Source organism: Pteronotus mesoamericanus, unplaced genomic scaffold (assembly GCF_021234165.1).
Source record: "Pteronotus mesoamericanus isolate MK-2021 breed Mesoamerican mustached bat unplaced genomic scaffold, CSHL_Meso_final contig_164, whole genome shotgun sequence".
Taxonomy (NCBI): Eukaryota; Metazoa; Chordata; class Mammalia; order Chiroptera; family Mormoopidae; genus Pteronotus; species Pteronotus mesoamericanus.
This window is the reverse complement of record NW_026555065.1, coordinates 11,414,195-11,439,185: the sequence shown is the minus strand read 5'-3', so window position 1 is coordinate 11,439,185 and position 24,991 is coordinate 11,414,195. Positions and strand designations below refer to the sequence as shown.

Here is a 24,991-nt window from a genome sequence, read left to right as displayed (position 1 = left end):
TTCAAGTTCACTTTCAAACACTATACGGCTTCACAATTAGTGCATGTATGTTTTATGAGTATTCCAATTCTCCCCATATAACATTGCTGTCATTCATTTCATTTATCAATAAACTATAATCACCAAAAACATTACTTTGAAAAACTTATCTGTCAGAAAAAATATTAAAAAATATTTTATCTTCATTATTTCCTTCTAACTCTTCTTTATGTAGATCTGAGCTTCTGACCTATATCAGTTTCCTTCTCTTTACAGAACTTCTAACACTTCATACAAAGCAAGTGTACCAGTGACAAACTGCCTCAATTTTTGTCTGTCTGAGAAAGTTTCTTTTGACATAACTTTAGACTCACTGAGTCTTTCCTCAGTCATATCTGTCCAGTCTGCTAATGGGCCATCAAAGGTGTTGTTCATTTCTGTTACAGTGTGTTTGATTTCTAGCATTTCCTTTCTATTTATTAGAGTTTCAGCCTCTCTGCTTACATTACCCATCTGTTCTTGAATATTGTCCACTTTTTTCATTAAATTCCTTACCATATTAATCACAGTGATTTTAAATTCAGTCTGGTATTTCCAAACCCCGTGCCATATCTAGGTCTGGTTCTGATACTTGGTTTACCTCTTCAGATACTGTCTTTTGCCATTTAGCATGCCTTGTAATTTTTATTAAAAGCCAGACAACATTGGGTAAAAGCATCTGAGATAGGTCTTCAGAGTGAGGTTTTATGTTTATCTGGCTAGGAGTTAGGCTATATTTACTGTTTGCCATAGCTATGGTGTCTAAGGCTAAAAATTTCTCTAATCTCCTTGGTTTTTGTCTCCCGTGTTCTCTTTGGGAGTCCCTAAAGACTTATTAAAGTCTGAGGCTTATGGCTGTTTTATCAGTAATCCTATTACTATACAGAAGCCATAGTGATATGGTGATAAAGTAGGGGTAGGGATGCTGTTGTCCTGTGATTAGGTTTTAGTCCTTCAATGAGCCAGAATTAGATATTTCCCTTCCCCCACAGGGAAGACTAAGAGGGCTGAAGTTGGGTATTTCCATTCCCGCAGGCCAATGAGGCTTTGGTAAAGCCACACACTGTTGGTTAGGTTCTGATAAAACTGTTTCCCTTAAGGCAGGCCTTCTTTAAAAAAAAAAAAAAAAAAAGGGGAGAGAACTCCGTGCTATTTCAAAGAGGTTACTTTTCTCCTCTTCCCACTACTCCCCTTACCCTTCCTCCTCCCATGCAAAAAATAAGAGATTTTTTTCTTACATCACAGGCAGAACCTGATAGGGCTCCTGGAGGTAAAACCCAGGAAAGCGTGGGGTTTTCCTAAGAATGGAACACTCAAGCTAGCCCACAATGAGCCTCCAGCAATTCATCAATTATAGTTTAGTGTTCATACCTATAAGTGGCTTTAGCTTCTGGTTTCTACTCCTGGGCTTCTGCCATCTCTCTGTAAGCTGTGATTCCCTACATCTGCCTGTCTAGGCAACAGTTTGCCCAGTGACCTCGATTTCCTGATGGATTTAAGAGTTGTTAATTTTCAGGTTGTTCAACTTTTTTTCTTGTGCTGACAGGAATGAGGTCTCCCAAGCTCTTTAGGTGTCAGACCAGAAACCAAGAAGTCAATATACTTCATCCTCCTCCCTGGGAACTGAGGTAAGAGTATCCCTGGAATATCACTCTCAAGAAGTTTGAATTCTACTATGCTTTACACGTAATCTGGGGTTTACCCAAGGGATAATTACAAGATAATTAATATTAAGCTGGTAACTATCATCCACTGATTGTCAATAAAAGGGAGTGAAGACTGATAACTGCTCTCTGTGTTCTCTGTGTAGTTTTCCCAGCAATGGGATATAGGAGCCCACAAACTGCTGTTCAAGGCCAAATCCTGCCAGCAGGGGAACAAATCTTGCCATATCCATTCATTCACATATTGTCTCTGGCTACTTTCCTCATACAATGGCAGGATAGAGTAGGTGCAATAGAGACCCTATGTCCTACAAAGCCAAAAATATTTACTATCTGGCCCTTTGCAGAAAAAGGTAGCTTACTCCTGGGTTATACATCCCATACTTTCTTGCACATGCAATCACTGGTATTGTGTGTGTGGTGGGGAGGTGGGGGGTGCACACATACACATATGTCTTTTAATTGCCGACCTGGGCTGAGTGCAAATTGACTATGCCACTATCTGTTTGATTTTTATTAATCAATTCACCCATCAATTCATTTAATATACAATTACTGAGACTAACAATTTTGGTTTAGTGGCAATCTTTTTCAACACAGTGTAAATAATGGGTACAACAGAATTACGTAAACAATAAAAATTAAAATAAAGACGTAATTAACCCCACTGGAGGTACTCAAGAATTAAGAACACAAAAGTTTTGCCACCAAGTACTTTGGCTTAATACTTGTTTATTAGAAGATATATCCTCTGAGCCAGTGATTCTCAAACTTCACTATCAGAATCACCCACCTGGAGGGAGCGTAAAACAAAGACTGCTGGTCACCGCCTCAGAGTTGCTGTCACAGTGAATCCGAGGTGGAGCTCCAAAATTTATGTTCTAGTAAGTTCCCAGGTGATGAATCATATGAATACAATATTAAGCTAACCAGTCTTTTAAGATAATCGAGTGGCCGTAGGACTAGCCTGTTTTATGAATGTGAAACACTTTGGGACCTCAGAAGTGTTTTCCTATTTTAGTCATCCCTTCCTCATTTCTGAGATAAATCCATCACCCTCAGTTATTTGCCCTTAGCACACAGGTTTTCTCTGCCATGAGCTTCAGGCTTTGGCCATGACTCAACAAGTTAACTTAGCCTCAAGTCCTGTCTCCTAAAATGAATACATCAAACCATCCACCAGGACCAAACTTAAAAGAAGCTATCTCCACTTCAATGTTAAATTGTGGGGTGGGGGAGTCCTTCAAAATTCCACATTTATCTCTTGGGAACTAATATGGGACACGGATAGTTGATCGATCCACATAAAACCTTAACTAAATTATTACTGTACACTCATTCATGAAAGGCTACTAAACCATGCAGCTGTCATCTGCTCAGCATTTTTAAAATAAAGGACACAATAGCTCTCACTTGAGAAATGTTATCTTATAATTTACTTATGTAGTGAAAGATATTTGACTAGTAGAACTAAAACTCTAAATACACGATTTCTTCAGTTTCACCACTGCCATTTTTAAAAAAATTAATTGCTGTAAGCCCTCTACTCTGTAAAATGCAGCATGAGTTAAATAACTTGTTTTGGGAGAAAATTATCACCTTAAAATGATCACATATAGAGCTATTAATATGTAAAAAAATAAAGTGCCTGTAAGAACATAGTAGACAAAAATGGTATTCACTGGGGCTAGTGCTAGATGAGAAACAGAAAGATGCAGAAGGTGCTGCCCTAGACTCAAAGAACTTGTTTACTGAAACAGCATAGGAAAGCTTCCAGTCAGGACGGCAGCGTAGGTAAACGTAGTACTCATGTCCTTCCACAACCACATCAAAAATACAACTGCAGAACCATCATTCAGAACCAGCTGAAATTTAGCTCAACAAAGTCTTACAATTAAGGATATAAACAAGTCCCATTGAGACTGGGAGGAGAGGTGTAAACACTGGACAGGCTGGTCCCACATGTGTGGGGGATAAAAACTGGGAGGGACAGCTCGGCTATAAGGTCCTCCCTGAGAAGCGAGGGATCTCAGCACCACACGAGACCCCCCAAGCCCAGGGTTCCGGTGCCAGGAAGAAGAGTCTCCATAACCTCTGGCTGCAAAAAACAGGGGGTATTGTGGCTGAGTGACATGAAGGGTTACTGGAGGCCCAAGCAGTTCCTCCTCAAGTGCCAACCCACAGACTTACTCAGACTCATCCAGCACTGGAGCAGCAGCTCCAAAAGCACCTTGCATGCGAGGAGGAACTGAAGTATCTAGCAAAAGGGTGAGAGTTGGAGGGGCGACTTTCACTCAGACAGAGGCCATTTGTTCCTTTTCTCAGCCCTCCCCAAAAGAGCTGGTAGGCAGGCGCCATATCTGAGTCTCCATCGGCCGGCTAACACTATTTGCCCCACCCTGTTGATTCCCTGAGACCCCAGCCTCAGCACAACCAATTTGCCAGCACAACCAAGTTGTTTCCAGTGGCTTTTCCATTCAAATAAACTGTCTTGCCTTATGCTCAGGCTTTCCTAAACTTTCTCAAATAAGCAGCATCTGGCCTTGGAGTGCCCCGTACCTACCCCTAAGTAGCACTAGCATCCGCTGGCCGTGGTACAAAGCCTGGCCTCTCCTGAACACCTCCAAGCCTGCACAAGTTGCAGCCATATGCTGATCACTCTGTAGCTCATGCCAGGTGACCATGGGGCAGAACACAGGTGGCAACTGACCTTGGCCTCCATCTTGTAGGAGGCCCCAGAGCCAGCGCACCCTGTGGAGAGCTTCAGAACACATCAAAGCACTAAGCAACCTCCTCCATGTGGACACACACCTCCACGTGGACCATGTCAGTGGGCAACAGGGCTCCCCTGAATTAAGTCTTGATCCACTGGGTGGGCCCTTGCACATCGATTGACCTGGGAATAAATTCCCTCCCATTGATGTGCCAATAGCAACCAAGGGTCAACTACAACCAAAAGGTGTACAAAAACCCACACTGGGGCTGCGGTGGGGCGCACCTAAAGTGCCCAGCTCAGTGAACGGGGAGGCTGTGCCATTGGGCCCTACAGGGCACCTACTACATTAGGCCATTCTACCAAGCCCGAGACATAGCTGCTATACCTAATACATAGAAATAAACACAGGGAGGTTGTCAAAACAAGGAGACAAAAAATTATGTCCCAAATGAATGAACAGAACAAATCTCAAGAAAAAGAACTAAACAAAATGGAGACAAGCAATCTAATAGATGCAGAGTTCAAAAAACAGGTTATAAGGATGCCCAAGTGAACTTGAGGGGAAAAAGAGATGAACTTAGTAAGAACTTCAACAGCAATAAAAAAGGACAGGGAAACCGTAAAAGCAACCACTTAGAAATGAAGGCTACACTAACTGAATTAAAGAATAATTTACGGGGAATCAACAGCAGAGTGAGTAAAGCCAAGAATCAAATCAGCGATTTGGCATATAAGGTATAAAAAAACACCAAGTTGGAACAGGAAAAGGAAAAACGAATAAAAAAAAAAAAATGAGGTCAGTGTAAAGAGCCTCTGGGACAACTTCAAGAGTACCAACATTCGCATCATGGGAGTGGGTGCTGGAAGGAGAAGAAAGAGAGCAAGAAATTGAAAAACCTATTTGATAAAATGATGACAGAAAACCTCCCTAACCTAGGGAAGAGCCCCAGGAAAGAGCCATACAAGTCCAGGAAGCACAGAGAATCCCCAGAGGCCCACGCCAAGACACAGCATAGTTAAAACACAAAAGGTTAAAAATAAAGAGAAAATCTTAAAAGCAGCAAGAGAAAGCAGCTAGTTACCTACAAGGGAGTTCCCATAAAACTGTCAGCTGAATTCTCAATAGAAACTTTGCAGGTCAGAAGGGAGTGGCAAGAAATATTCAAAGTGATGAAAAGCAAGGACCTACAATGAAGATTACTTTACCCAGCAAAGCTATTATTTCATTTAGAACTGAAGGACACATAAAGAGCTTCCCAGGCAAGAAAATTCTAAATTTCATCATCATGGAACCAATATTACCTGAACTGTTAAAGGGTCTTCTTGAAGAAAGAGAAGGAGAAAGAGGAGGAGAAGAAAAGGAAAAAAAGGAGGAGGGGGAGAAAAGGAGGAGGAGAAGAAGGTAGAGGGAGAAAAAGTAGGAGGAGGAGGGAGATAAAAAATATGAACAATAAAATGACAACAAGCAGAACAGAAACAGACTCAGATATAGATACAGAGAACATTTTGATGGTTGCCAGATGGGAGGCAGGTTGAAGGGTTTGGAGAGGAAACGTGAAGCGATTAAAAAGTACAAATTGTTAGTAGCAGAATAGTCATGGGGATGTAAAGTACAGCATAGGGAATATAGTCAATAATATTCTAATAACTATATATGGTGTCAGGTGGATATGAGATTTACTGGGATGATCACTTAGTAAATTCCATAATGTCTAACCACTGGGGTATACACCTGAAACTAATATAATATTATATGTCAACTGTAATTGAAAAATAAAAAATGATTAAAAACCAGCAAAGGAAAAAAATTGAGTGTTTAAATGCTTAACAGTACAGGATTCATTTTCATTAGGTTAAGAAAAGACCAATGTTAACTAGAGTAGCTACATAATGTTTCAAAGCACAATGACTTGAGCTACGACATCAAACATAATTAAAACATGATAAACTAGGATTTGGAGACAGGGAAGTGGAAATCCCACAGAAGATATAAATCAGAAATAAAAGCAGAACCACAAAATACAGGGTCCAGCAGAAGTACCGCCTGCTTGAGTGCTGTTGGTAGGGTAATAATATGGGTGTAATAATTTATAGTTTTATTTTGAACATTTCACCTCAAAAGTCACATGGTATGCTTGAGTGTGATACTGTTATGTTACAGGATTACATGCTTATGATTTTGTAATAAAAGAATTTGTAATTAAAAAGAGATGTTACTTGTGCCGGAACCTGTATAAGGCAGAGTGAAGTGCCCACTGGATTGAAGTGAAGTTGAATGCTGCTTAATAGCAAGAAATAGGGTTGGGTTGATTGCATGCAGCTAGAAACCAGGACACTGAAACCTCGTGGAAATCTTTAGACAAGAAATGGTGGGCAAGGTGAAATTGTTGTAGGTTTTTAGAAGGGACTACATGAAAAAGGATATTTTAGAAGACTAATTTTGGCAACAATATACAGCATAGTTCAATGGGAGGTGAAGGTCAAGGGCAGAAAGCAGCTATGTTGCTGCAGGAATAATTCAGGAATGAGATGGTAAAACACTGATTTATGGTCCTGAAGTGTAAAAAGGAAAATAAAGAGAACCTTAAGTGACAGGTCAAACGTGCCAACTTGTTAAAACACTGGGCACAGGGATGAGAGAAAAATCAAATATGAAACCAATATTGCTAGCCTGATAGAACAAAAGAACAGTAATATCTACTATCAAAAGTAGAACTGGAAATCAAAGCAAATTGAGGTAGCAAGGCACTATGGCACAGAAGGGTTATTGTGAAAATGCCAAGTTTAAGATGACAGTGGTAGGTAGCCCCCTCCACTCTGGTGAAAGAAATGAGTAGATGTGGTTAGTTATCTGTTCAATCCATCTATTTCTTGATGTTAGCAAAGAAGTGAAAAGAGAGAAACAATGGATGGCTGAGAAGTGTATGGATATTCACAATCAAAGAGCATCTAGAGGAAGGGAGCAGGAAAAAAAAAAAGTTAATCAGAGGTAAGTCCAAGAAAGCAGGGATTTTGCATCCTTACTCATGGAATCCCCAATGCCAGGCAGAGTAACTGATACAAAGGCAGCTCTCAAAAAGGAATGAATGAGAATTTCAAACCTTGGAAGGAATCATAGTGACAAGAAGAAAAGTTAGAGACATAATGAAAGATAAAGACTGGAAAAGGGCCCCTGAGTTGGCAAGTTAAGCAGAAAGTCAGAATCCAGGAGTTTGAACGGACAAGAGCAGAGAGAAGATCTGGCAGAGTGTGGGGGTGGTAAGCTGGTGGACAGACATGAGCCAGAACAGAGAGGAACAGGGGAGACAAAGGGCATTATTTTACCTGTTTGGATTTTTTTCTAAACTAAAAATATAACTTGCTCATTCAAGAAAATTAGGAGAATATAATAAAGCAGGGGAGAATATTGTACATTGTTCTACCACCTAAGGGCAAACATAGTTAACACTTTTAAGATATATGATCAAACTTACTCCACCAAAAATGTGAGTGGGCTTACTACATACATATCATACAACAAAACCGAAACTGAGAGATTGAAGGGGAGGAAAAAGGATAAGGAAAACAGCAAAACCTGGGACAAAAGCAGCTAGCAATGATTACTATAGTTCTTAAATCTTTTTCTGAATGGTTAAAATAGAACTTTTCTGCTTTAATTATTTTTACTATTGACAGTAAAGATTTTTGCATTGTTTTTAACTGTTTATATTTCATCTTAAAAAATGAGTATTTACATTCTTCATTCACTTACCAAATGACTTTTTTTTTTTTTTTTTTACTCTATGAATAAGCTCTTTAGGTCATTGAGAGATCAACTCTTTGTTTTACTGCAAAAACTTTTCCTCCAAGGTTGTTTGTTATCTTTTAAGAAAGTCATAAGCATGTATAAAGTCACAGGAAAAACAGCCAGTGGAAAAGAACAGTCTGATGATGCTGACAGAAACAGGCTATGTGTTAGAACAAATTCCATAAACACAAGGAAAGAGATGAATCCAAAAGGGGAAAACAAACGGCCTCTGATCATGGAAAAGTACACAGACACAGGTGCCAAGATCCAAAAGTGAAGATATGGGCTGAATGTGCTACATGGGGGACCCCATGCCAATTATTCCAGCCCCCTTCATGAAGTGGCCATCTTTCACCGAGAGTCGATTCAGAGTACACAGTCCTCTTCCAAGACTGCTGTCAGAGCTGCCCCGGTCCTCTGCCCCAGCTACCTCTCACACCTAACCTTTTCTTCTCCCTTATTACTTTATACATTTTCCTCGACCTTTGTACTTTAAAATTTAGGTGAGAGGACTGTGACTGGTGGAAAACCCATGCCTCAGTCAGGCAAATTTTGTCCTAAGCTATTTTTCTCTAATTATTCTCATTACTAAAAAGCCTTACGGTTACCAACAATTCTCAGTATCATTCCTGCTAGTGAGAATAAGGATTTCTCCATAAGCATGTGGATAAGTGTATTTGGATCAAGAGCCCATCCCATAATTTTTTGTTAAGGCCACTATCTTGAATTTTGCCAATAAAAATATTATCTCCTCACCGAATCTCTCTCTTCTAATTCTGCATTTGTTTATACCACTGATTACACCAATTTATTTAACAAAATCTTTTCGTTAGATTCAATTGATGATGCACACAACTACCACACAAAAGATGACTGTTTCAAAGATAATGCATCTTAATTACTTTTTAATCTTCCTATGACTGTATATAGTAGATAGATATTAAAATACAAATGTACTGAATGCAGTTTTCCTTGACTGCTATATTCTGTAAATTCAGGATTAGTCTTTGACCATCTTCCTTCTTTAAAACGTGTGTATCCAGAATTTGGCCACACACTCCTTGCTAGTATCTCCTCCTTCAGAAAAATGGACCATGCATTTACTAATCTGACAGTTAAATTTTAGATTTAATAGATCCAATGACTACAATCAAATTAGGGAAGTGATTCACTTACATTAACTAAAGCATTTTGTTCCAATCAATTTCCCAAGCTCCCAGAAGCACTAACTTTACTTCCAGCCAGATGTCACTGAAGTGACACTCTCATCCAATTAAACTTTTAAGATTTCACATATACTGCAAAAACAGTGGCAAGTTCTTGGCTACTCCTTGATATTTTATTGTCGTATTATAAATTACTTATTATGTAGCGACTGTTTTGTTTCAGGCATATTCAGTCTCTGAAATCCTCCAAACTAGAAATGTTTATATAGGGAATGTTTCATTAATTCAGTAAAAAATTCCCTAAAATATAATCATCTCAGGTAAGATCAGTCTAAATTACTGAAAAAAATTAATTTACACAACTCAGATCATTGTTCCCTGGGAAATGGGAAAAGTTTCACTGAAGCAGAGGCACGTAAGCTGGATCTTAAAGGTAGACACTTATATCAGTAGAAAAAAAAGAAACGTTTTTAAGGTAGCAAGTAAAGAGACCAGCACAGGCATGATTAGAGAAACAAGATAATGAAAACAAAGGAAAAGGGTTATACATAGTGTAAACTTTAGTAGCCACTTAACACAGTAACCCGCTATTTTCACCTTGTAGCCACTTGGCAGTACCAGGTGATCAAAGTAGGAAAGTCACAGAGAAATAAAAGAATACAAATAGAAAAAGAAAACCACAAACCTAAGTGATCTCCATGATTGGTCTATGTCTTAAATTTAGGTATCTTAGATGGGAATGTGATAGCCCTAGGGACTGTCACCCTCTACGATGACCAATAGTTCCAATGTTTTACATATAATAGAGCTCAAATTCTAAAAATTACAGATTTCAGGAAAAAAGGGGACAGTAATTATATGGCATATGTACTACCATCACTTCCTATCCCCATGCCTTTGGTAAGCATCACTAATCAAACATCTTTAGCATTCAAATTCAAGCGAATTTTCTGATCCTGTGTTGCAATGAGTAAGAAAGTAACTTTTTGCCAAGTGAACCCTGGCTATCCAAACCCAGACTATGAATGGTAAGGTGTAAAAAAAAATTTTCAGATAAGGCTATTTGGAGGAGATGGTAGTTCACACCATATGGATTCTTGTCTTTCAAAATTCCAAGACACAACAGACTGCAATCTGTCGCTCTGACCTCTCACTCTTTGAATTCAAAAACCAAACAGAGATACAAGGGAATACCTGTATGTTTTCAACCTGTTCTATGACATGATGGATACAAAATCTCACCTCCTACACAATATTTTATAATATATATAGAAGCTACTGTAGTAGATGTCTGATACTGATATTGTGTATAATTACCCAAACCTCACTGTTTTCTATTTCTTCTTATAAATTGGAGGCACATATGCCATGAAGTAAAGTAAATGCCTCAAGGAAAAAAAAATAAATGTGTTTTTATTCATGTGCATTATGTATTAACTATCTTAATCTCATAGTCAGCAATAGGTGCATTAAGGCTTCAGAGCTTATTGTTCCTTACTATCCTGCCCAGGGCAAGAAGATTTCTTCCTGCAGGTCCATGCTACTCATCTTTAACCTGAACTCTTAGAATCTTGAGAAAACAGAAAAGAAAGCAAGTAGGTACACAGAGTCTGATGGAAAAGTAGGCACTAAATAAGGTAGTTTGGTCAGAGGTATGGAGTAATCGTCTAACTGTCCTTTTCTTTAACTTACAAAGAACCTGTCCCAACTACATATTAAAATGTCTACCCTAAATGAAGAGAAGTTGTGAAGCTCAATCCTATCCTATATTAGTTTGAAAACAATAAGAACCTTTCTTATTTATATATTCAAATTTACAAAATAACATTCACTGCCTTAAAATATTGCTACAGAAAAAAGTTCCTGCGTGAGGTGCATATAAGTAAGAATTGAACACCTGTTTAAAAACAAAACAAGCACACAAATAATGCCCCCAGTGAAACCTTTCAACTACCAACTATAGGATTACTGCACAGCCTTACATATATTTTTGCATAATCAACAACTTTAGAATACTTTAAATGTAATATATGCCCAATAAATATTTGCAGCCTGAATTTGCAGAGAACTCTTGCACAAGATAACAATAGTGAATAACACCTTCAAATAGTCCTCCAGGGCTAAAACCCAAGAGAAAACGGACAAATCCTAATAATTTGTCCATCACAATTGTTTTTATTGCCTGTCATTAGTTAACGCTGGTAGTTTTCAATGTGCTTATAGTATGCTTTATTATTGCTGTCAATATTAATTTAGTAACAAGAGCCATAATTTAACCTAAAGGAACTTGTAAGGTCATCTAATATGAACTTTTCATTTTCTAGACAAAGAAACTAAGAAAACTATTATTATTACAATTAACACTCTGGCACTTGTCACCTTTTCCCCTGGTCCCCTAAATGAATAAAAGAGATGTTTTATTGCACGTTTTTGCTTAGGTTAATATTACTGTACAAGTAAATGAACATTCCTCAAATGCCAGTCTCTAGCATAATGCTTCATATACAGCCGGTTGTTGGGTAAGTACCTACCGTTCTTGCACAGAGTGCTCAAATTTGAGTAAATGTCAATGTTCCTTTTAATTATCTTCATTTGTACAATTTTAATGGGCAACATTATTTTTCTAATATAAAAAGTGATTTGACAGTTTTTATTCAAAGTAGGTTTCATAACAAATGAGACACTTCTGTCTTTTATACCACTGTGAAGTACATTTCCCCCAATAAAGCCAAAAACTAACAGTGATATAGAAATTAAATTAGTTCTATACATAACATCATTAAAGATAATTCCCAATGGGGAGAGCAAATTGGTCAATTATTTATACACACACACACACACACACACGCGCGCGCGCGCACACATTTATACACACACACATCTGTTGCCTAGGCTAAACAAGGCCACAAAGTCAAGGGGCTTGAAATTGTTTAACTTGCTTTTCTGGTCAATAGAGAAGACAAATCCATCAGTTTCAAATCTAGAGGAGAACCTTCAACCAACTAACTGAAAATATATGAAAGTTGGCTGACATGCTAGTCAGTCTTTAATTTTAAAGTAAAATGAAGATCATAGGCTACAGTTAAAGTCAACTTTACGGTTAGGAGCTTTATAGTAAATGTTTCCCACTGCAGGTGAAGGAACAACAACTTTCTCATACAGAGCTTAATAAACTGTCTGACCCAGAACCAAGCACAAAACTGCCAAGTTACTGGAAAGGGGATGGAAAACAAGATGAATATGGAATCACTATGCAAACCTTAGGATCACCATACTTTGCTCCTTGTAACTAATACAGTTAAATAAAATTCCTCAATTTGGGATTGAATCAGAATTCAGATAACACCGAAAATGGTCCACATGTGTAATTCTACTTTGATCATAAATGTAAATCTAAAATGTACCACATTCAGAAGTCTGTATGACTTACAAGACTGAATAAAGACCAGGAGCTCTGGTCTCTGCACTGCTTCCATGGTCTGATAATGAATCAAAGGAATCCAATAATTTACCTGACATTCAATTTATCTGCTTCAAAAAAGTAGATAGAACAATGGCACATCTTAAGACTGTTTTAAGGAATGATTTACAAGGTCATACTTGATAATAAAGTTACATAAATAAAAACAATAATCACTAATTCTTTTAAGAATCCTTGAATTTGTTTATTGATTAAATATAGTATTTGAATATTTTCTACAATAAAACATCAGAGTTTCCTTTGAATTTCTAAGAAAAGGTTTGTAGTCTCTATGTCAGAGCCTAATAGCAAAAATTTTAATCACTCCCACCCATGTAGGTCTAAGTATTCTTAAAAATAACTGATCACAAACAGGCAGAAGAGAACACAAATGCAATTTTTTTATCCTATAAGGGTTTCAAGGAAAACTGCTTCAAAAAGGAAAAGAAAAGCCCTTAGTAAATTTTTTTGTTAAAGTGAAATATAATTTTAAAAATTATGAAGACACTTAAGAGATAAGAGGAAAGAAAAACTTGCTTTGGTATTCTTTCTTTTTAAGTAACCAAAGAAGGGTGCAATATATGCTATAATGTCTGCAGTGAGATTTGGTTGTGGCTTTGCTTTAGGTTGCCAGGATAAATCTTCATTTACAAAAGACATGGGTTGCTAGTTTCTTTTTCTTAATGAAAAGTTTATAATTCTATTGTTTAGAAAATATACATAACATTCTTACAGTATATTCAGTATTAAACACACCTCTGCAAACAAATCTCCTTTCAAGTGAGCAGTGTAAAGATTTGGACCTCTGTGGAGTGGGAATGAGGAAGGTCATGAAAAGTGCACGCAGGCTTGTTAACCTGAACTTCAGTTAAAAATATTCATAAATACATTATAGAAATATTATACCACTATCAAGTTAGTAATATCTTTATTTGCTAGAACTATCTTAAAAATACACATTTCCACTTTTAAGGAATACTATTTCTGATCTCATTAAAGTACATTAATTTCACCTCTGAATACTGAATCTTTTTTTTTTCAAAGATTCACTTGATGCTTGAAATTATCATGGGAATCCTTTTATCAAACAGCATTTTAGTTCAACTAACAAAAAAATAATTATGAACTGAGATAATAAATAATTCGTTGTCCAGCTAAAGGCCTACATCACACACTATATTTATATTTGTAGAATAGGATAACAAGTACAGACATGTTTGTGATCTGCAAGTCCAATAAATTCTGGTCAACCTAAATGCAAAAGCCATTTAATAATTTTTAAATGCTACATTCCTGTTTAATGTAATTTTACACATTTATCAGTAATGTTATCGAAGATTGATATAGGAAGTAACAAAACTAATTATTTCTCAGAACATTATCAGGTGATAAAAATTGGTAAGAAGACATTACTGCCTCAAGAAATGTGAAATGAGACACCTAAAGAATTGTAATCTTATCTATTAAAAGTGATTTTAATTTAACACATATTCATACCATTTCTTAGAAGATGGTATTAAAGGTATTTCACTTTTTAATGTCTTTATTTTATATAACTACTTGATGAATACCATAAATCCAGTCTTGTGGAGCATGGAATATGAGACTGTACATTAAATATATCCACTAGTGTTTGTGATCACTAATGTTTCTCTAAAGTTTTAAATATAATATAAAAAACTCATTTTTGCAAATATGACTTCTAAAGTTGAAAATTAAATGCCCATGGGTGTACCACTATAATTTTAAAATAAAGATTAAAATTGTACATTTGGGAATTAAGGTTATGGTATCTGTTGCCCATTATTTTTTCAGGGCAAGTACCAAAAACTTAAAGTGTACTCTACTTCAGGATAAGTTTCCTCAAGTTAAAGTCTGCGCAGTTAAGTTGTAATGGATGCGCAAACATAAACTATCAATGAAAAAAATAATTAAATCATGTGATTTACCAACAGAGAACTCCACTATCAATATTATTCAATCACTTCAGTTGCCTGTACAACTTAATATTATTTAAAAAATGTAAAATGAAGGTTCCTTTCCCCCTAGCGTTCTCATAATAAATTAAAATACACCTAACTAATTCAACTTTTTAAATATATCTTTCTTAAAAGATTTTAGTCCTTTCAACTTGGACATTCCTTACCTGAATGCTTTAAATTCATTTTAATGATGATTTCAGGGACACTTAAATTACATCAAGTTAATAGGTGGTAAACATCACTCCAGTATCTGGTTTAACTGTCTCTTCCTTTAAACTGTGGCTTTTAAAAGGGGATGAGGGTATCCATTGAAGAATAAAGGCTTCTCTCACCAGCGCTCTCTCTCTCACACACACTCACACATGATACTATTTTTCTGACCTATTAGGTTGTCACAGCATGACTATTGTCAAAGTCAAAAATCAATTACTCTTTAAAATATTTAAACTTCATTTTACAATTAAAAATGAAAGCCAGATACTCAGCTGCCAACTACTATAGTAATAAAACTATGAGAGCCTGCGCTGACCTACTGCATATTAGCATCATGACAACATGGGTGTACACCAGGAAAATAATGAAAATTACTACACAAGAAACCTTAAATTTGGATTTAAAAATTGTCACTTTTTAAATGTGTAAATAAATATTGTATGCAATGCCAGTAATTTTGATACATTTATTTTTAAATTGCAATATAAAAGGAATTTTGATATTTTAGTAGTCATATTTAATGATGGACATGCAGGATTTCATTTTTAAAATCAGAGCTTTTTGATGTCAATTAAATTGTATTTTTAAACTTCTATTAAAAGCAGTCTCTTAATTTTAAAATAGCACTACACTTTTAAAAAAATGTTGGTTAGTGAAGAATCCTACAAAAAGAATGCAAGTTCATGTTCAAAGAATATTTGCAATGGCTCTAAAAGGATAGACTTAACTCAGTGTGTTTAATTATTAAAAGGCTGCCACCAGTCTTTTAGAGTTTAATCTAATGCGGAAATATTAGAAATTCTCGTACAAGAAAGTACAGGAATAGCAAAGGATATTTCACCTATGGTTTTTAGAAAAGATACATGAAATGGATAAGACATTTATTTTAAATTAAAGATATCTTTTTAAATAAAAAAAATCACTTTACAGCGTAAACTACCACCTTAAAATAAAATCCTATACTAAAAAAGCCCTTTCTTCATAATCCATGCAAAGAATAAACTCCTTGGAAGAGAAATTTAATCTCAGAATAAAGAAGGCAAAAACGTTCAGAAACAGCAGCTAAACCAACTGAAAGGAAGAGACACATTAGGTTTTGTGCTGCCTATTAATATTCCTACGCACAATGTCTGTTTGGTGAAAATTCACAATACACTTCTTCCTCCCTGTATGACTGCAAAAAGGAGTAAACACATTTCACATTCCTCAGTCCCAAATTCATGCTACCATCATGCAAGATGACAATTTCGACCCATATTCTTCTTACACGTAAGTGAAAACCATAAATAACTTGTTTAACTGAACTCACAATTGAGGAGGGGGCAAAAGCATTTTGGGGATATGGAGACCAAGGGCTGATGCAAAGTCCCCACACCTCCAGGGGCCCAATAAATATGCATTCGACCATGGAAACCCATATTCAATGAATGCATCAGCCAGCTCCCTCTGCTCCCCCGCCCGCCGCCCCCACCCCCTTTGCAGCAGAAATGTGCCTGGGCTTTTTTACCCCAGCGATGGTGGATCCTCTTACCAGATGGAGTTCTTGATCTCGTGTTGCAGCGCGCTGGCCTCTGTCCCTGGCAGCCCAGGCACAAGGGCTGGCAGAGCCACCCCCGAGTTGGGGGTGCTGGGGGGAAGCTGCTGATGGGCATCAGGCTGCTGTGGTGGCGGCTGTTGTTGTTCCTCTGCCATCGCTGCTGGAGGGGTGGGAGGGAGGGAGGGAAGATGGGGGCGCGGGGAAGGGTGAGGGAAGAGACGGGGAGGGGAGAACGAAGGGGGAGAGAAGGAGGAGGGGGGAGGGGAAGAGGAGGAGGAGGAGGAAGGAAGCTGGATAAGCTAGGCCTTTACCCCAGGGCTCGAGTGAGTCGCCTGCCGCCTGGGGGACATCACCGGGGAGACCGAGAGGCTCCTTAAGGCCGGGGCGCTTCACCGCGGGAGAGGCATGGCGGCGCCCCTCAGTCCCCCGCCGCCGCCTCCTCCCGTCAGCGGCCGGGGCTGGGGGATGAGGAGGGGGCGTCTGAAGACGAGGTGGGGGGCAAGGCTCCCCCAAATCCAAGGAGAATGGTTGCTCAGTGACTTCACGGCCTGGCCTTCCTTTCTTGCCCCCGGGTTTTTCTACGCCGGGGGCCCCGCTCTGCAGCAGCCCCAGGCTCAGCTCCACGCCACTCCCCACGCCGCCGCCGCCGCCGCCACTCGCTCCTGGCCCCGCGGCCGCCGCTGCCCAGCCAGCCCCGGAGGCAGCCCTGTGCGCGCAGCCGCACTGCGGCCCGGCGCAGAAGGCAAAACACCTACCGCTCCGCCGGGCGGGGGTGGGGGGGCGTGGACCAGTGTGTGCGGGTGCCCCGGAGCGGCGCAGGGGGCTGGGAGGGGGGCGCACGGGTGCGGAGGCCGAGCGCGGGCCCCCTGGGCCCGGAACGCGCACCGCCCGGGCGAGGAGGCTACTGGCCGCGCGGGTGGAGGAGAGCAGGAAAGCGTGGGGGAGGTGCTGGCGAGAGAAAGAGGACCTGCGGGAGGCGGAGGAGGAGAAACCAAATTTAATATTTGGCATGGAAATAGGATTTTTTTTTTTTTTGCATCTTCAAAGCAAGGAAAGTAAAATTAATCAACGTTATCCCCCCTCCTCTCGACAAGTGAGGATTACTTTTTTCCCTGGGTAAATGAAGAGAATTGAAGCAGGTAAGAGGATAAGCTGACTTTAAAGAAGCCCCCAAAGAAAAACACCCGTTGGAATTAACCACCCTATAGGTAATTCAGTCTTGAACGGAAATCGCAAGTCAGGAGCTGGGTTGAGTGCTCCTCAGTCGGGCATTCAAAGCCCTCCAAATCTGGCCCCACTTTAGCTATCCAATCATAGCTGCCTCCATCCCCCTGCAAGAACTCCGGGCTCCAATCAGTGAAGTCTCCATGCCATTCTCAACGCACAGCAGATTCATTCTTCCTTCGTGCCTTTGCTCATGCTGTTCCCCTCACCTCCCCACCTCACCCCCTTTCCAGGAATGCCCGCCCTCCGCTGTGCCGCTCTCAAGCCAACCCAGGCTCTAAGGCACAGCTCAAGTCGCGGCTTGTCAGGGTCCTTGGCAGCCAAGGCCCCTGCCTATTCTGAAAGAAAAGCGTGTAGTTCTCCCAATATGGAGGTTCAGGCTCCAGCCACAAGCTCCTTCCTTTGGAGCCCGTTGAACCTCTGACGCACTCTCTGCCTCCTTTCCCCCATTCATACCGAAGAGGTACCTTTGCCCACTAAGAGTAGGACTCCCTACCAGAAACAAGCAAGTCCCCTTTAAGAGCAGAATTGGCTTTTCTAGGTGGGGCTGATCAGGGAGGCCTAAACTGCCTGGGTGTACAAGACGACAGCCAAGGCCCCTGGCACCAGATGGAACAGCTGTTCAGCTCACACTGACCTTTCTCTGGGCCCGTGGATGTTATGAGCTCTTCAGCTTTAACTTTTTTGACAGTTTCTACCAGATGTCTACCTGACAAGATTCTCCGGCCACTTTCATGCTATGCTTGGACTTTGGGTCATGAAGCTCTACCACCTTTTAGACTCTTGGTAGGTGGAGAACTTGATTGGCTTGGAATCCTTGTCCTTTGGAGTGCTCTGTTCCCTTCCTTGGTCTGGAACCCTCTTGCTTTTGCTCCATTGTGCCCTCAGTCCTGGCCCACAGACTCCACTCCCAGATTTACCCTGAATGCTTGCACTTGGTGGGGTTGGAGGGAGGGAGGAAGGGTACAGAGGGAGGAGCTGTGCAAAACACAGCTCCTACATGCAGATTCCAGGCCTCTTGGATTCCTTTGCACCCTGAATACCCTTTGCACTGATTGTTTCACACAAACGGCCCCACCCCCTGCCTTTTCCATAACCTAAGATAACTGTTGGCTTAGCCACTTTAGGAAAATACAAGCCTATGAATTCATTTGCATATGTACCCTGAGTCCTATGTAAAGATAGTATTTTTCTGTACCAAATTGATAGGCATGCTTGCTGTGCAGTAGACAGAAGCTTTGAAGAAGAATAAAAATAGCTAATGTTTGTTGGGTACTTTCGGTATGCCTGATCTAGCACTTGCCATACATTATCATAGTTATTCCTCCCCAAACTATATGTTGTAAGTACTATTCTCCCTATTTTACAGATGAACCAGGAGCTAGGTTAAACGACATTCTTAAAGTTACCTAATCAGTCAATGAAAGAACCAGGAGTTGCATCCTGGAAGTCTAATTCCAGAACCTGCAAGCCGTACTGAAATTGAGGTTATACCGAAAATCTTGAATGTATATTTAAGCTTGTATTCATGAGGAAGATGAAGGAAGTAAAAAGGCATTGGGGAAAGTTGCCAAGTCCCCCAGATTCTAATTTTTTACCAGACCAAAAGAGAATGATGGCTCCACATTGCCACACCCTGGGAGGGGAAGATCCTAGAAAGTAGGAGATTCATCCAAGAAAGCTAGTGTATTTGAAAACTGTCAAAGGCCTTAAGAAAAGGAAGCTGAGAAACAAGAGGTTTCTTTAAAAGTTCGCTGCCTGGTGTCACATAGGCTGGCTTCCCGAGTGCAACTTGTGAGTTTTTAATAGGTTCCATAAAAGAGCCATGTCACCCCAGCAGCCACTAGAGGGCTCAGCAGAGCTGCAACCTGAGCTGCCCTCTAGCGGTGGTGCCGAAAAGAGGGCATTATTTAGCCTTTAGGGCCTTCAAGGACCAGCGGGAGGTTGGAGGAGACATCTGGGACTGTTTTAGGTTCCATAGACAGTGAAAGGGGTGGCAGTTAGTATTGGACTGAAGAGAGCTTATTGCCAGAATGAGAATTCCTTGCAGGGAGGAAAGGGATATCCCCCCGCTGCTCACTTAACACCTGGGAGTAGAGTGCGTGTTCTGTTACAGTCTTCAGAGGTAGCTGTAAACACAGTTATGCCACTGGAAACCTAAAAGGAAATCTGATGAAGTTACCCAAAATCTTGGGTTGGGACTCAAGCCAAACCCAGACACCCTGAATAAAGGTAGCAGTGTAGCCATGTGCTTCTGAAATTGTCTGTGCTCCTCTGGTGTTGAAACCCTGTGCTAAGGTACTTTAAATACCCAGAATTAATGGGCCTTATTTCCTCAGGTCTTCAGTTCGACTCAGTGAGAAATAATGGGAAACATTATAATAAGCATGAATTTTAAGATTACACACTAGATTTTGAGCTCCTATTTCCCAATGCTGAGGAATACAAGTCTATTCTCCCTGTAAAAGTATATTCTGAAGTGGAAATTTTAAGATACACTGATGTAGCATGGAAGAAAGATTTCAGTCTTGGAGTCAGAAGTTTGGGAAATTTAAACCCTCTGTTTATATCTCTATGAAAATGAAAATAATGACCTACCTCATGTAAAGTGATACCACAGAAGTGCTGTACACATACATATGAAGACAATCTACAAGGTGGATGGATTGTGAGCATCTCAAAGGTAGTGACTATGTATTTATCCTAGAACTCCTGGTAAACACCTTTACTCCTAGGTTTTTAGCAAATATTTGTTGAATTCAGTAGTTACCTAATGTTCTTTGCCCAATACATTATTTCATCTTCCTCTCTTATGTCTGTAAACCTTGCCTCCTTTATGAAACAGTAAACTTTTTATACTTTCTAGACTGTAGCATATACATTTATCCTATATTTAATATGCCTGATGCATAATATTATTGGGCACAGACAATTGAAAGAAATAAAAGAAAGAAAGAGAAAGAAAGGAAGGGAGGAAGGAAGGAAGGAAAGAAAGAAAGAAAGAAAGAAAGAAAGAAAGAAAGAAAGAAAGAAAGAGAAAAAGAAAGGAAGGAAGGAAGGAAGGAAGAAAAAGGGAGGGAGGCAGGGAAAGAAACAAACCTGGTCCCAACTTGAAGTAGGTTACATTCTTTGGAGCAGAGAGATATAATAATATATATTAAGTATACAAGATGATGAGCTTTAAAATAAAATCATATTTACTAATGCTATGGAGACATAATGGAGGGAGATAGTGGTCCTGCTCAGGATAAAAGAGCTGCTTGGAGAAGGCCTCTTGGCTAGCATTTAAATGGGATCTCATTGGGTGAACACAAGTGCCATAGGCAGAACACTGAGGGAAGAGAATTTGAGGACAAGAGCAGCATGAGCACTGGTGTGAAGTCATGACAGGTCACATGGGATGTGTGAATGATGCATAGCCCAGTGTCAGCTCTGTGCTCAGATCCTTAATGAAGTGTATAGAAGGAAAGGAAGGGAGGGAGACACAAGCCCATTTTACAGACTGTTACTCTAATTAGTTCTGATTGTTTTGACAAAAGATCAGACCTAAAATAGGTTTTATCAGTAGTATATATTGGATAAGTGCTTAAATCATGGTAGTTTGCAGATACAGAAAAGATTAGGTTCTACCCTATTCTTCATCTTTCCCCCCTTAAAAATAAAAACACAGTATTTTCTTAATCTCTTTTCACTTGATCATTACTTCCTCTGCCTTCTTCCATTGAGAACTTTCCCTCTAGGAGCTGAAACGGGAATATGTAATCATCTGCATGTTATTATTAGTTAAGGGAAAGAGGAAGGAAAGCTTTCCACCTCCAAATAATCATTCTTCTTTTTCTTTATTTTGTTTGTTAGTTTTGAAGATTTTATTCATTTACTTCTTAGAGAGAGGGGAAGGGAGGGAGAAAGAGAGGGAGAGAAAGATCAATGTGTGAGAGATACATTGACTGGTTGCCTCTCACACATCCCTGACTGGGGACCTGGCCAGCAACCCAGGCATGTGCCCTGACTGGGAATCGAACTGCGACCTTTCGGTTCACAGGCCAGCACTCAGTCCACTGAACCACATCTCCAGGGTTTGGTTTTGTGTTTTTTTTTCTTTATCTCTATTGTTGACACTACTACAAATGTCCCCATTACTCCCTACCCCCTCCCCGCTTTGTAAGTAATGGTTAATTTCTTTGGCCTAAGCTGATGTGTTTCAAAATGCATGTAGCCCTAGAGGAGCTGATATATATTAAGTTCCAATGCTGTAATATAACTGAATCTTCGTTTGTTCTTTTAATAGCATTAAAAGAAGCAACGTAGGGAGAATGGGGAATGGGCCAATAAAGGAGGAAAAAAGCAAGATTACAGAAGGAGGTTGTAGGATTGAAAACCAAATGCATATAGCAAATCTGGATAAATATTTTACATGCCATACTTACTAACATAAGTATAATGTGAAAGATTGAATTATCCTGTTAGAGCACAAATATTCCATTATGTAATTCAAACAATGGTATGTTAAGGCAAAGTTACCTAACTATTCAAATAGTGGGCAAGGCAGCAGGCTGTTAAGAGCACTGTCACTACCTGGTTATGTGACCCTATCTATACAAACCATTCATTCAGGTCCCTTTACTTATCTCTAAGGATTAATGGGATCAAGTTCTCATAATGTACTTGGCTCTTCCACTGAAAGGTATTATGAAAACGAATGCCAGGTACTGCTTTGATTTCACTTAGAAATTTTCCACTGTTGTTAGAACCATATACATATTTATGTTGTGACCTGCAATTCTCTTTATATTAAAGAAGGTTCAAGTTAATATCACCTGTCTGAATTTTGAAGAAGTGTTTCCTTTTATTTAAGGAAGAAAGGTCCCAAATACAAATTTGATATCTCAGAAATTCAGGCCAGCAGCAGCTGTGAAGAGAAACAGGTAAAGAAAAAGCGTATTTGCCTAACCCTAAAAGTGTCAATGAAAAGATCCCAGAGCCAATCCTACAATGAGGAAGTCAGCATGATGCAGTCTGAACTGGTGGAGCCTAGTAATCCATAAACTTTATTATTCCTCAATTCATTTCAAGGCACATATAAGTACCTATTATATGCAAATTACTATGCTGCGACCTCAGAAAGAGTTAAAAATCCATGGTAAACACTGTATTGTTCTAATCTTCAAGTTCATAATCTAAATGGAACACTAGACATATCAGCTCATATATCTTTTTTAAAGTGAAGTAAAAATACAGGGAACAAACAAATAAAAATATAAGTGTGTGACAGGATAATTTATTGGGCTATTAATTTGTTTTATTTCTTATATTCTCCCTCCCATCCGTTCCAAACAGGTTTCAAGGGAGCAAGGTTCCCAGGTTCCCAGGCAGAAAGAAGTTGTCTGACAGGAACTCTCTCTTAGACAACCTCAGTAGGCACCACTGTCCCTCCCTCCCTCCCTCCCTCCCTCCCTCCCTCCCTCCCTCCCTCCCTCCCTCCCTCCCTCCCTCCCTCCCTTATTTTTATCCTCACCCAAGGACACTTTCATTTGCTTTTTTAGAGAAAGAGAGAAAGAGGAAGGGAAAGAGAGAAACATCAATGTGACAGAGGCATCGATTGGTTGCCTTCATATGCACCCAGACCAGGGATCCATGTGGGGTGGACAGGGATCGTGTATGCATCCAGACCACCAGGGATTGCTCACCCCTGTGCCCAAACTGGGGATCAACAACCAACCTAGGCATGTGCCCTGACCGGGAATCAAACCTGCAACCTTCTGGCTATGGGCTGACACTCCAACCACTGAGCCACACTGACCAGGTGATACCACTCACATTGTAAAACCTCCTGGAGCACAGTTCCTTAGTATGCAATCTGAGTGTTAGGCCTGGAGCTGTGCCCAACAATCTGCCTTCCAAGTTCCTTGATCCTTGAGATTTCGCTAGGGGATTAAGGAGATAAGAGCATCTGGGGAGCAAGGGAAAGAAAGAAAGAGAGAAGGAAGGAGGAGTTATGCATAGGTGGAATTACAGAGAAAGAAAAAAAAAATCCTCAAACTGGGAAGGAGCAAAAGGTCAGGATTCCAGTAGCAGAGACACCAGCCTTGCTTCCTAGGAGGACCCCAAGAGATATCCAAACCTCAGATAAATGCGTGATGGCTCTAGGGAGGCTGGGTGCCCCTGCTACTCTTCGTCTGTCAGCAGAGTTTTGTCTACCTTTTAGGGGCCACATATCCCTGAACAATGAGGATCCAAAGTCCATTCTCTCCCATTATTTAGGCTGAACATAAATCTTCCAAGACTAGTGCACCACTAGGGAGCAAGGGAGGGAAACCCAGTAATAACTGAGATTAGATCTTTCTACTCCAACAGAATTAAGGCTGGGATTACTTAATTCTGTAGTGAATTTAATTTAAACAAAGAAATGTGGCATTTCTTGTGCATCCAAATTTGTACTTGCAAATTAATACCTACTAGTGGTGGATACTAGATATAAAAGAGTGTTAGGTGAGATATATAAGATTAATAACTGCAATTTATTGGCACAGCTAATAACTGCTGAGAAAGTTAAGAGAAACAAAAGAGCCAAAGGAGCTAAAGTAATTAGAGGTGACTTCATAGAGAACCTGGGACAGAGCTAGAGTGTAAGGAAAGGGAAGGAGTTTATAAAAGTGGAAAAGGCTGGAGACAAGTCAGGGGGAAAAGCAGTGTGAACAAGAGCAGGAAGATGAGAAGGCACATGAAGAGACTCACAGGAAACTGGCCTAACTGGAGGAAATAGCTAATGATAAAGGTAATAGGGGATATCAGATTCCAAGTGTGAGCTTCCATACTCACTGTATAAGGCAGGGTTCTATCAGAAAACAATGTATATAGATTTTATTACATTATAATTTATTATACTGTTTATTATGGTTATGTGCTTCCTCTAATATGGATTATAGTGATTTTATTACAATATATAATTTAAAGGAATAGGCTTCTGTGATTGTGGGGGTTGACAAATCTGATATCTGTAAGGCAGACCTGCAGGCTGGAAGCACAGGTAGGAGGGGATGCTGCCGTCTACAGGTAGAATTTCTTCTTCCTCAGGAAAATCTGTTTTGTTCTTAGGGCCTTTCACCTGACTGGATGGAGCCCACCCAGACCATCGTGGATAATCTTTACTTAAAGTCAACTGATTGTGGATGTTAACCACATCTACAGAATACCTGCACAGCAGCATCTACATTAGTGTTTAAT

At 39.7% G+C, this 24,991-nt stretch overlaps 1 protein-coding gene across 4 annotated transcripts in view; it reads right to left on the bottom strand.

Annotated features, from left to right (window-relative positions):
• The window catches only part of RFX7 (regulatory factor X7), a 110,354-nt gene extending 92,797 nt beyond the window's left edge, over positions 1-17,557 (bottom strand). Inside the window, exons 1-2 of one of the 4 annotated variants that reach the window (XM_054565381.1) lie at positions 17,299-17,557; positions 16,538-16,703 (exon numbers count right to left, since the gene is read on the bottom strand). In XM_054565381.1, the coding sequence (XP_054421356.1) occupies positions 16,538-16,703; positions 17,299-17,554 (422 nt within the window). In that variant the 5' untranslated portion in view covers positions 17,555-17,557. Of the gene's footprint in view, positions 1-16,537; positions 16,704-16,854; positions 17,208-17,298 lie in introns of those variants that run through there. The other 3 variants (XM_054565382.1, XM_054565383.1, XM_054565384.1) reach the window with 3 other exon arrangements.
• Positions 17,558-24,991: the final 7,434 nt, after the last annotated feature.